Consider the following 13,709-nt stretch of genomic DNA (forward strand, 5'->3'; position numbering starts at 1 on the left):
TGAAATTTTTGGCTCAGTGGGTGTAATATTCGAGGAGAAATTGGCTTTCAAAAACATCAAACTTTCTGTGTGGCAAAAGCGCTAATGAGCTCATACATACTTTGTAAAATTTTGAGCTTTTAAACCCTCGTTGCCCAAAAAGTATTCAATACATCGCGCTCAAATTCCTTGGCACAATTAATAGTTCTGCGCCCTTTCAATATTCAGTATTAATCTCTTTGTAACTTCATCAGAAACTATATCGCTTATGGTAATGAGGCAAATATTGTAAACAAAGATTCTCCTATTCCTTACCATTTCGAACTCTTTAAATGCATGTTTAAGTTCTACTGTAAGTACAGAATTTTGCCATCTAGAAGAAAACCAAGACAGAGGAAGCCGATCAAAAAATTACTTTCCCCTACCCCTAGAATAGGCAATGGACCAAAACACAATAGGTACCAAACAAATCTCTGGGGAGCAAGAAAGAGACAATTTCTCAGTACTTTGAAAGAGCCACTTGCCTACCCTACCCTGTAAGGGAGTTCATATGCACCCTAAGCTACCCCTACATGAAGTTAACAAGGTTAACAATGAAAAGTTTAACAAACTTCTGTTAAGGTCTTTTAGTATGTCATCATATTGTGTCCAGCTGACAAAAATATTGACATCTGAAGGATTCATTTTTGATGAGGAACTAGCATTTCACTTACTTGAAAGACATTTCCCAATATTCTAACCCTAATAGTACTCCATCCTACGGACTTCGCACTAAAAACTGGCTGCCAGCAGTCTGAGAGTGTCAATGGGTTATAGCCCTAGTCAGTAAACAGCTAAAAATAAGCCGTTTAGTCAGTAAACTGTTCGAAATAATGTCAGTCAGTAAACAGTAAAAACGGAGATTAATCTGGCAGTTAATTTGCGTGATTTTATGATTTTTATGAGCTTTGGATGACCTTCGTTTGGAAAATAAGTCATGACTGAGACAAAGTCAGCTTTAGAATTATCGAAAATGACGTAATTTGGAGGCGCAATGGCCTCATGGTTAGTGTGCTCGACTCCGGATCAAGCTTAGGCAAGACACGTTACTTTCACAGTGCCAAATGGGTACAAAAGGCAAATGGGTACCGGTGAATTTAAGCTAGGAGTCACCCTGCAATTGACTAGCACCCCATCTTGGGGTGAGTAAAGATACTCCTAGTTGCTTCATGCTATAGAAACCGGGATACGTTCAGGCCTGAGAGGGCCACTTGGCTCGTATGCAGACTTACATACATGTACCTGCCTATTGTACCATGAGTATTATGCTGTGGACTCCTATTTGCATTTTTAAAGACCATTATAATATCATTAAAATGTTTTAGTCAAAACAGCACACTGAACACTAAAAGTAAGCTAAATTTCTGTGATAATTTGTGAAGGACCTTTGTTCATGGTGTTATCAATAACTGAATGATGAAAAAGTAGCTTCTTCTAAAAAACACACCCAATTCAAGACTAGAGTGCAAAATCGATACCCTATTTATGACCAAAACAGCTAAAAAGCCATACCCTTTGGAACCACACATACCCACATAGCCTATAAAACATGAAAACTGCTTTGAGCTGAAATTTTTTCCGGCAGATCATAGATAGGGTAGGGAAAATTGCAGATTTTGGTCAAAAATAGGGTAAGGGTTTTGGGATGCTGGCTACACAACCCCAGCCAATTTTTCTGGGAGTACCTCTCCCTCCCCAGGGAGCTGCCTAAGTCACCCCGGAAAGAAAGTCTTGAGCGGAATTGCTCAAGAACATTGCAGAACCTCGGTAACAAGTAATTACAGTGAAAGCCTATTAATACGGTCACCAATGGTCCATGAAAATTGGGCAGCATATATTAGCTGGGTGGCCGCCTGATTAACTGAGTAGGTCTAAATCAAATGATGTCTTTACTGATATATTGCAATTGCACTTCTAAACAACTGCTCTTTAATAAACATCCAGAACACAGATATATATTTTTTAAAAAATTGAAACTTCAATCAGTATCTACAATATTAACAATGGAAAGATGAACATAACTGGTTTGGGTGGCAGTCTAAACTGGGTAAAACTATAAAGGATTACACGGGGTCAGATTTCAGAATGTGGCAGTTGGTCGTATGAACGGGTTGTCCACATCAATAGGGTTTTCGTATAAAAACAATGTATGACATGTATGGGTGTTTCGCAGGGACAGAAAAAAGTGGCGGTAATAACAAGGTGACCGTACTAATGAAGTGACTGTAAGGCAGGGTTTCACTGTACAGCACTAATGACTCCCAGGTTTCCAAGGAAGTGAAGAGAGAAACCTGCATGGAACCGCAGGCAGATCACAGGCTTGAAGCATGTTACAAAATAGGACCGAAACAGGGTTAAACTCCAGCAGGAGACATAACAGACAAAATATGACGGTATACAGGGTTTCCAGAAGTGTCAGATGAGCACAAAGTAAACTAAAATTTACATTTGTATCCTAAAAATTCTGTCTACCGGTATTTCTTGTGGAAAGTCAGCAACCTTTGGCCGTTAAGTACTACATACACTAAAAAGTCGATCATGTTTTATACATTAGTCAGTTCATACTTTGTGGTTTATACCGATAACAATAGCAAAACAAAAACACCATTATACGCTAAACAGTTAACACCATTGACACCCTCCAGTCTATGTAAAAATATATTCCTCAAACTCTGTCCTTCGCGTCCGGGAGATCTAGTGACCCATGGGAGAGACTGCTGAATTATCAGAGAGAGTTGGCCAAGAGGATTTAAACAATGATAAATTACTACCTAAAATTGTAGTTTACTAAGAGCACTACTACCGGTTACTACAGTTTGCTACTGACAGGCATATTTCAATCGATGAAGTGACGGACTGAACTGATCTTAGCTGATTTACATTTTACACTGGTAGCTATTTAACATGCAATGATTGTGCAATTAAGTTAAATTCAAAACAGACACTGGTGACTGTCGGTAAACTTCTCAACACAACAGCTAACTATCGATGTCACTTCTAAGAGAGTAAACGCATTTTAGACGTAGTGGTTTAAGCCGAGGTTTGATGATCAAAAGATTGCTTGGTTTTGGTAAATTCAAGTAAATAACCGACAAAATTATTATTCAAACTTACATTTGAAACGCTAAAACTTAGTTTAATTACGCGCGCGCAAATTTGAATGCATGTTTAAAATAAAACTAACCTTTGCGAGAGTAGATATCCTACAGGAGTACAGCTTACTCGTATCAAAAGAGAAGCACAAATCCATCGATCATTCATTCAAAATCGCGCAAATTTCTTGTCGCCATTTTTTTTACAATAGGTACCAGATCTCCTCTCAATGATCGCTATCCGCCTTGTGTAAAGAACACGTTATGTCTACATGCAATTGAATTTTCAATATACTCTGCTGGAAGAAAAGATCAACAACAGGAGAGCAACTAAGCAAAACCAGTTTTAAAACGGTTACGACATCAGAGTCTGTTCCAGGTATTTTGCACATTTGTTGTTCAGAGGCATTTTAATCCTACTACTTAGACTGCAAAACAGTCGTTTTCGGACGTTTTCGGAAGGCGCGAAGAGCCGTAAGCACGATCCACGCGTGTGAAGCACGCGAGCCTCATACGGGCGTGTGAGGTGAGAAAGTATTTTTTAGCGTCTCTCCCTATTCTCCCTCGCCGTTTTTAGACTAGCTCCAGACCTTTCGTTCGAATATTGACCGTCGCTTGCGTTCGCAAAAAGTACAACTGTTCTGCAGTCTACCTACTACTTTGCTTTTAAGTCTTTTCGCCTTGATCGCCCCACGGCATGATCATCTTACAAAAGTGCACGTCTTTTAATCCCCGGCGGAAGGGGGCGGGGTACTCCCTTATATGGGCTATATAGGTATATGCGGCCCAAAAGGGTCTAATTATATTTTTCAGCTGTTTTGGTCATAAATAGGGTATTAATTTTAGCTTATTTTGGCCTTTTTGGTCATAAATAGGGTATGTTTTTTATGTTTTTATGTTTTTATTTTAATTAATTGCTACTTACACTGCTTACAATACAATATTAATGTAGTTACTTACACTACCTACAAAAAACTTATTACTTACGCCACTAACGATACTAACACGTACTCTATATAATACGCATACTCACGCTACTAACAATACTAATACTTACACTGCTTACAATACAACATAATTAGATTACTTGCCCTACTTACAATTCTAGCACGGTAAGATCATACCAGTTTACTCCTGTCAGTAATGTGAATTCCGAATTGCGCATTGCAGAAAATATGCATGGTATATATGTGCCTTTTTTCTTTTCCTTTCATTTTCATTTTCGTTTTCAGGGGACTAGGGTCAAGCTGTCAAGAGATTACAAAAGAGGCAACAGAGGCTCCCACTTTGTTAAAACGATTGTAGTTGTATTTTTTTTTCCTTTTCATAGATATGTTTTAAATACAGTAAGAAATCATTTAGTTTTAATTTGGAGAACATTTTTTGTCTACATAGCCAAATGTAATATTTAGCATTTAAGCAGCAGAGGTTAATTTGGAGTTTATGTTTAGAGCTATCCGGTCTTAGACCCAGTGCTATATCAGGCTCTAAGGGTGTCTCTTTACCAATGACGTAGCAAGACTGTAGCTCTCCAGCCTTGATGTGGGTAAGAAGCGACTTTTTCATCATTATCGAAAACAAAATCAACAAAAGCCCTTCACAAATTATGTTAACGGTAATTTCTGAACTAGGGAACTAATTATAACGCATGTCTGAAACAGGGTTTTGATTGAAGGGTCAGGTCATAAACAGGGTTTCGAATTTTGGTCAGGTCATAATTAGAGTAGGGAATATCGCAGATTTTGGTCATAAATAGGGTAAGGGTTTTGTGAAGTGCGCCGTACACCCCCACCCAATTTTTCTGGGAGTACCCTCCGGGTTTCAATCTTTGCTTTTTTAGATTAAAACTTCTCTATTTCTCAGTTAATTACACTAATATGCAAAGGACTTTGTAGTGCATAATTTAGCAAACAAACCGGGAGCAAAACTCCGCCATTATAACTTGCTCACCAAGTTTTTTAGTCAAAGAACAGCAGATAGAAGTACGAATGTTTTAATTAGTTAGTTTTGATTCTACCCTGATGTGACATACAAATTCTCCCCACTTGATGCCAATTTCCTTATTTCACCCGACCTCCACGCTTAATTCTGCGTTGTTGTTGTTCTGAGGAGAGATGAGATCTGACCACTGTAAGGTACTAAACGCACTTGTGAAACATCAAGTTTTTAGAGGGTATTATATTTGATGAACTAAAACCTCAGGATAAGTAATTATCACAACATTACATGAAAACAGGCAATACACGTCCTGGTCGTGAATGTCTTGCGGCCGAATTTCACGATAACTATGCAAACGATTTTGTTCCAAACAAGGTTCTCTCCATCTCTATAGTCAACTGGAAAACTAAGACTGTACATGTTTGTCGTACAAAGATCACTGTGAAAAAGCAAAACAAAACGATCTTACAATTGAGGCCTCTTACTGCTATGTCATGCAATTAAACCGTCGCGATTACTACAAATACTTGGAACGTGTCCATTATTGAGTTGCCAAATTAATGAATATCGCGTGTTCCACAATCTCGTTCAAAACCATCAAATGTTGACATCATTCAGGCGGTCATACAATCACTGACCCATCGTCCTTTCAGTTTGAAAATATACAAATTATCTCTCTTGGACTTCTCCACTGAGTTGTTATGGTTCGTCGCATGGGTGATCAGTTTAATAATTCTCCAGACCTGTACACTTGACTTTACCGAGATACATCGTGAGAAATAAGATGCTGATCTGCCTGTAAGGTGAAAACTGAATTATTTGCTGCAGGGATACATCGAGCGCTTTACTAAAGACCGCGCCGTGTTAAATAGTTTTGACCTTTTCTTTAAGCCTACTTTTTCTACAACTAGTAACGAATAAAAACTTAAAGCGGTGAAAGAGAAGTCATTATGTGCATAGTTTTTCATTTTGGCTTAAAAGGAAGGGAGGTTAAAATGGAGGGCAGCTAAATCTATTAATGGAACGTTCTAGAGCTTTGATCATCACGTCGTGTGTTGACCTTTTTGTTGATCCACGCATTCTGAGATGACAAGTCATCTTTTTTGTAGACTTGGGAAGGTGGGCAGATCAAATAACGCTGCACAGAGCACATTCTCATTTTCAATCTTGTTTGCTTTACAATTTGGATTCAAGGCATTGCCCAAAGAACGAAGTGAACTTCAGAATTTCTAGAGTGGTCTTAGATTCCGCCATACAGGACAATTGTAAGTACAGTACATACAAGTTACTCGTCTCGCTATCATCGTAAATTAAGTCATTTACTTAGCGCATCTTTAGTCATGTAAGAATACGAAACGAGACAATTCAAGCGTGTAGAAATCTCCTGTGTCTCTGCAATCAAACCGAGAAATTCCGGCGAAGTCTTTGAATTCTCAGGGTCGTATAGAAGATCGATTTATCTGTCGAAAGTCGCTGCGAAACTTATTATTCAAACTCGCACTTTTTCCGCTACTGTGCAATGTGCATTTGATGATGATTTCCCGAAGCAATCAAACCGGCGAAGAAAACTCCGGCATTATAACTTGCCCACCAAGTTTTTTAGTCCAAAAAAAGAAGCTAGATGGAACTACGAACAGTTGTAATTAGTTAGTTTTGGTTCTGCTCTGATGCTACACACAAATTCTCCTTACTGGTGTATAAGTATTCCTTATATTACGAAGTGGGAGAATTTGTTTCAGTAACAATATAATTGCGTTGATTGCTATTTCTTATTTCATTCTACCTGCTCGCTTAATTTTGCAGTGTTTTTATAAGGCGGAGAGATTACATCTGATCACTGCGAGGCTAAACAAGGTAAATTTATTGTAAATAAGAGCGAAACAGAACGTTCACAACTCGTGTGAAGCAGGGACCGGAAATGAACATTCTTTAAATGAAAAGTCTACACATTATCGTAGGCCAGAGCAATTTCAATCCATAAAGCCACAGCATTTGCTTTTTGCTTTAAATAAACAAAAAGCACATAAAGCAATGAAAATCAAATCAGAAATAAAAGATAAGGGAGAAAGAAATAAGGGAAATCAATTCTTGTTGTGACGGAATGCTAAATTTATTAGTGAAGGGAAATTCTAGAAGTACTTCAGTCTAGTTCAGGTTGACCCTTTGTGGTTTTAATTCCCGTCTTGTGCTTAACGTTAACTCGTGATTTCTAAGCCATTATTATGACTATGTGCGGAGATCAGATAACGCGTCGCTCGCACGTTTTTACTTTCATTTTCTATCGCTGAACTTATGATATGTGAGAGTATGTTAAAAGCGTGTGTTTAGAATTGTTACTACCTACTGAGGCATTCCATTTTCTATTATCAATAAACCCTAAAATCGAAATTTTGCGAAATTCCTGGCGTTCTTGAGCTTGCTTTGGATAGATTTCCCAAAGCTATCACAAAAAGACTCATCTTTTGAAAAATTTGGTCACTTGATTAACCCATTGACTCCCGGAGCGTTTGGCCAAAAACGCTTTTTTTTGACATTTTGGAGGTTTTCTTATAACGGCAACAGAGATCGGGTACATGACTACATGGGAATTAACTGTCAAAAGTGAGCTGAATGAGTACGAAGAGCGAGTCACTCTTAAGTTTAATATTGCTTCATTAGCACTTTCACTTTCCTTTGATGTGACGTTGAAGCTTTTAGATCTATTCACAGGTGTTTGGCAAAGAAGAAAAAGGAAGAAGTATTACTACTCGGTGCTGGTTTAATCCGAAACATCAGAAGGTAGGAACTTTGTCATTTGCTTAACAATTTGGCAACAAATTGAATTAGGAAGGTTCTATTTATATCCTAATTATATAGCTCCATCGAAATCCAATATTGCCAACAGACCTATTTTTTATTAATTTTTGCAAACTGTCCAAATTTAAAATAAATTGGATACTTTTTGCTCGAACGTTTAGTTTAGCTTTGAACAAACTGTCCAATTTAAGAAAAATCTGGATACTTTCCATCAACCAACGAAATATGAAGATAAATAAAAGAACCGAGTATAGCTGGTTTTCACATGACGTCACTAAAATTCAAACAACAAAACTATTGATCTTCCTGAGATTTTACTTTAATGATGTATAAGAGCAGCTGAAAACTAATATTCATACAAATTTTCGCTCCTAATGGGTTCTTGGTTTTGTGATACACTACGCTTGAATTTCCAAGCTTTTGCGTGACGCGGCATTTACATGACGGCCTAGAGAGCTGTCATGATGGTTAAAAAAGTGACTTATTTCGGCGAACTTGGCTATCTGAACAGTTCAGGTCTTAGAAAAAGTATTATTTTAATGTTTTAGAGTTTCTCGAGGGATAAAATCACGCTTTTGTAGCAAAACTCAGTGACAGATGTTTCTGTTGGTTTCCGGCCGCCATGTTGGTGCCCATACGGATGGGCACCAGCATGGCGTCTCCATACAAATCTCTGTAAATTTGGGTAAAAAATTGCTCCGCATATCTCGCGTAAGAAAAATTGCTGTGACCAGAATTTTGGCGAGAGTCTTAACATATTTACCTTCTTTTATTTCCCAGATTCTGGGCTTTATCTATTGACCGGTTTTGTTTTTTTTTTATTTTGATCTATTTTGAATTGCGTGACACTGAAAACAAGCAATTGGCCAATCAGATTGCAGCTATTATCACTGCCATCAAACGTCACCGAGCGATTGTAGCTCGCTAAATTTTCTTATGTTTTGATAATGGCGGAATTTCCCGACTTTTCTCTCCACCTTTTTGACGTCTAAACTTTCAAATGGAGTCTTCAGCTAGGTTCCAGAGATAGATGCTACTGATTTACTCGAGATGAGGGAGAATAATCAGAACAAGAACACTCAAAGAAGCAAAAAACCTGTGTTAAAGTGTTTGACCTGTGACGTGCTGAGCAAAGCGAAGTGAGAAACACTGTACTTCAGACGATAAAATATTTGCCTTGTTCATCTGATTTTGTATCCTATATAATTAATAGGTAATAGGACTAAATGCTTGTCCAATTTGGAAATAACTGGATTCAAAAAATTGCCCGGACTGCCAAATTGGACTCGGCCTACGGCCTCGTCCAATTTTGGCTGTCCTCAGAATTTTTTTCGTCCAATTATTTCTAAATTGGACAGCATGTAGTTCTATTACATATACGTATTAATGTTCGTTGCAATTGTCGTTGCAGATTTTGATCGTTTGAAGAAACTGCAAGAGAACAATCAAACAGCTACGAAATCAGACTCTTTTCCAGGTATTTTGCACATTTAATTGTTCTAAAAATTTTCGTTTCTAAGAAAATCGACCAGTTTATTTCTTCTTCTGTACCAAATCAACGTATTTTCAAGCAAACTGGTATACCGTAACAACGATAATGAAACTCGTCAACTTGTAGAACACACATGGATAATGGGGGTTCTGGATCAAGGCGGTTTGCTGCTTATTTCGCGTCTCGCTTTGCTCGGCGCGATTAGCACAAAACCGCCTTGAGTCCAGAACCCCCATTATCCATGTGTGTTAACTGCCCGCGAGTTTTGATCTAGGATTATTTTCTAATTGAACAAGCCGCTTGCCTTGGTATAAAGCAACCATGGCCGACCCCATTCGCACACACGAGGAACTGACAGCTGATTTTGAAGAAAGGTGTGACGAGGTAAATGAAGCCCTCGAAGAAACATACATCCGCTTGGAAAAGCTAGAAGATTCTAACAAACTTTGAAGAAGTTTTGCCGTCTTTGGGGCGGGCTTTTTGGCTGCGAGGATAGCGATCGCTGTGACGAGGCTAGCTTTCGGCAGTTGACCAAAAAGAAAGCAATTGAAGATTGGCGGGTCTTAGGTGTAAAAAAATGGGTCGAGGAAGAAAAGGGCCAGTTGAGCAAAGCCAAAAGAAGCCAAAACTTTCCAAATACCGAAGAGAGAGAGAGAGAGAGAGAGAGAGAGAGAGAGAGAGAGAGAGAGAGAGAGAGAGAGAGAGAGAGAGAGAGAGAGAGAGAGAGAGAGAGCAGGAGACAAGTGGTGGCGCTTTGGAATGCTGAATGATGATAAATTTTCATTACTCTTACCAGAGGATGTTGTTGACGTGATGAAACGAATGAATCCACAGCAGCTTGCTAACTTTCTTCTAAAAAATAAACCCGCGTGACAATATTTTGTCACGGTCTGGTTACCAAGCTCTTCCCGATAAAATCGCGAGATTAACTGAGTTTGTTTGTTTGTTTGTTTTTTCTAGCCTTTTCCATCGCTTGAATGACCTGATATGTTGCATTTCTTGTATCTTTCTGCCAAGTGGGCAGCGAAGGTGCTGGACAAAACACTGACCCCTAGTCCATGGACTACCCTAATGGACTACCCTAATGGACTACCCAAATGGACTACCCTAAAATGGACTACCCCTAAAAAATACTATTTCAGACGAGTGCTGCGATTATATACTTACACTGCTTGGAGGATGCTTTTCTTTCCGTTCCGCACAGCCTTCAGCCGCCATTTTGAATAACTACACTGAATAAAACAACCGCCGTCCACAAAATGCGTAGACTCAAATCAAATCAAATGTTCTGTGGACAACTCAACCTTGCTCCCATGTGATTCAGTAGCTCAGTCTTTCTCGAACAGACGAAGTGATCTTCAGGATGTTACTCATGATTTGTTTTGCTTGTTTTGTGCCGAAAATTATGGCACAGAAGCAGCTAGTCTTCTGGTTTTTTCCTGAGTGTATCAAAATGAAATAGAAATGGGAATGAGGATAAAGCTATGGGACAGCAAGAAATTCCAACGACTACGCTACAAAAATTCAGAGTGGAGTGGAAGCAGTAGTATTCTTGGCTGGCCTTGACTATAATTATGTGGAAATTTTTGTGGTTTTGCGGGACTCAGTTCAAAATGTCGGCTGAGGGCGGTGCGGAACGAAAAGAAAAGCATCCTCCGTGCAGTGTAAGTATACAATCGCAGCTTCTTAACATACCACTCGTCTGAAATGGTATTTTTTAGGGGTAGTCCATTATAGGGTAGTCCATTAGGGTAGTCCATGGATTAGGGGTCAGTGTTTTGTCCATCACCGGCAGCGAAAGTTCGCTGAGAATGAAGCAAATAGCATGAATTACTACGATCATTTCTATATGTAAGCGAGAATTTTTATTCAAAACAGAAAAAAACAAAATTGGTGGCCACCAGAACCTCTTAGGAGGAATTTTGATTTTGGAATTTGTAGGACAACCCACCCACCCCTCGTGAGAGGTTTTTCATTTCCCACCTCCACACCGTTCCTAGAGCGCTAACAGACTCATCACGTGAGCCAAAGATCTTTTTTTTTTTTTTATTCTCCGGCTTGACGCTGAACCGGCACTTTCGCCGTGTTTCCACCACCACAGCGCTACCCAACAGCGGGACACCATCTTAAGGCAATTAATTACTTATTGTTAGTTTATCCCATGGCATGGCGGCGGGGGTTTTTCACCATGCCATGGGAGGTGAAGCATACAGGTATACGGTGGAAAGCCCCCGCTTTTTCTAACCACAGTATACAAGTATACAACACCGAATTTGTGTAACATGTCTGAAACTCTTATATATCATTCGTGGCGAGATTTTCTACACTTGTGGTGCAAAAAATTGAGTCTTATGAACAATATGACCTCAGGGTAGAGAAAAGGGAAAGTCCTGTGAGGCAATCAAGTGGAAAATGACAATCGTGTTTTTGTGATATGCAAATGAAACTTTGTGTTTTCAAATGTCAATTCGAAGCGGCGGGGTCGGTTATCTTTTTTATCACTTCAGCTTCAGCTTTGCCGCAGATATCTTTCTCCAGTTTGTTCACATTAACAATCTTTCTGCTCGATGGTTGGCGAAGCAGCTTGGCTCGGACTTGTTCTTTCAGGAAGTTGGACTCGGGCCTCTGCGGCTTCTCTGTCGGAGGGCGAGGTGTTCACCTCTTGGAGGATCGCCTGGTCTTCCTCGTTTTGACGCCGTAGCTCGCTTTCGTGCTCTTTCAGGTCGTCTGAGAGTTTTTTACTGTTTAGCCTTTCCTCCACGGTATTTCTTTTACTTTCTTTCGCCGCGAGGCTTGCTTTGAGTGTGTCGACCTTTGCCTGGGCTTTTTTTTTTTTTTTTTTTTTTATTGCAAAACACAGGGAAAAAAAAAACAACTTACAGTTCAACTACTTACATTACTTATGGGACAATTACCTACATCACTTACTGGATAATTACTAACAATACAATTACTTACATTACTTACACTACAATAAGTTACATTGTATTAATCAATTAATTAATTAATTAATTAATTAATCAAAAAGACTACTTACTACTTACATACAATACACGTTACTTACAATACTAACAAGTGCAACACTTGTTAAGGTTGACCTACAGTACAATAATATCCGTGCACAGTGTTAGCCTTAGGGTTTTCTTCCTTTTTTTTTTTTTTTTTACAGTTGCTTGTTGGTAAATACGTTTAATTATTATTATCACCCACTTAGATTTCTAAAGATTATCATTTGACGCTGCTCCAGTTTTGAGGCTGTTGTAACATGCCAGAAAGACAGAGAAATGTTTCATTTCAGGGGGCAAGTTGCGTGTCCTACACGACCATATATAATATCTCGCCACAAGAAAATTAAAATTAAGTTTCTGTTTATTCTTTGATTTGTCTGGCCTTAGGCCTAAGACTATATTTAAAGAAAGGTTGTATGTTCTCAACGCAAGATTTTGGCTTACAAGAAGCTCCTTAAAGTTTTGCCAGAAGGTAGAGACAACTCTACAGGACCAGAAAAGATGAATAAGGCTTTCCTTCTCAGTTTTGCAGAAACTGCAGAGATCGTTATCTTTTATTCCTACTTTTTTAAGAAAATCATTAGTCGCCAGTCGTCTATGCAGCAATTTGAATTGAAATACAATTAGTTTTATAGATTTTGTACACTGAAAAGATAGCTGGTACGCCGCACTCCAGTCTATTGGTTCATGGGCTTCAAAGGCACAATCCGTAGCCCATTTTTCTTGACTCTTGGTTGGACACCTTTGTTTAAGACCAATTATTTTTTTATAGGCCTGTCTGCTTGGTTTACTTGCTTTCATAAATTTCGTATAAAAGCTTTCGTATTGTATATTTGTATTATTGTGTAAAGGTACTTTGATTTTTTTTAAAGCAGATAACAGCCCATAAAAAGCAAGATAATTTGTTTCAGTGATACCATACCGATCTTTGAATTCAGAAAAGGATAGGAAGGTGTCTGAATCTTTCATCAAATGCGAAACCCTGTTAATCCCTTTTAGCTGCCATTTTTTGTAGAAGATTGGTCTGTTATTGATTCTTATAAGGGAGTTGTGCCAAAGGCTCTGAGAGCGAAAATGATCTGTATTATTCTCGTAAGTGATTTCAGTCCAGATATTTAAGATTTCCACAATAAATGGATAGGATAAATTGACATACTTTGACAGGTCTTTTTTGCTAAGGTTACCGCTGAACAAGGCTCTGCCACCGTAGTTCCAGAGTTCTAAGTCAAAAAAAAATTTCCATTTTCCGTGATTGTTTACATCAGTATATTTTTTGACCCAGGTAGTTTTCAATCCTTTATTGAAGGATTCAATATCAATCATTTTTAAGCCGCCTTTTTCATAGTCATTAATCATTACTTCCCT

The 13,709-nt window shown here is 38.6% G+C and overlaps 3 protein-coding genes across 8 annotated transcripts in view; 1 reads left to right on the forward strand and 2 right to left on the reverse strand.

Annotated features, from left to right (window-relative positions):
- LOC149107155 (uncharacterized) overlaps positions 1 to 13,709 on the forward strand; it is a 119,404-nt gene that overhangs the window by 48,711 nt on the left and 56,984 nt on the right. Inside the window, exons 1-4 of one of the 6 annotated variants that reach the window (XM_089296520.1) lie at positions 6,112 to 6,313; positions 6,852 to 6,902; positions 7,746 to 7,826; positions 9,256 to 9,321. The exons of 2 other annotated variants lie outside the window; for them this stretch is intronic. The gene's annotated coding sequence lies outside the window, so the exon portion shown is untranslated. 3 more of the 6 variants (XM_089296519.1, XM_089296521.1, XM_089296522.1) reach the window with 3 other exon arrangements.
- Positions 693 to 13,709, reverse strand: part of LOC149107160 (uncharacterized) — a 90,041-nt gene continuing 77,024 nt past the window's right edge. The window contains exon 7 of the mRNA XM_089296557.1: positions 693 to 772. The gene's annotated coding sequence lies outside the window, so the exon portion shown is untranslated. The remainder of the gene's footprint in view (positions 773 to 13,709) is intronic.
- LOC149107161 (uncharacterized) lies at positions 12,161 to 13,702 on the reverse strand. Its single transcript, XM_089296547.1, has one exon. The coding sequence runs from the start codon at positions 13,698 to 13,700 to the stop codon at positions 12,555 to 12,557; it is 1,146 nt and encodes a 381-aa protein (XP_089152673.1). The 5' UTR covers positions 13,701 to 13,702; the 3' UTR covers positions 12,161 to 12,554.

Source organism: Orbicella faveolata, unplaced genomic scaffold, assembly GCF_042242905.1.
Source record: "Orbicella faveolata isolate gen_17 unplaced genomic scaffold, um_ofav_v1 contig_27, whole genome shotgun sequence".
Lineage (NCBI taxonomy): Eukaryota > Metazoa > Cnidaria > Anthozoa > Scleractinia > Merulinidae > Orbicella > Orbicella faveolata.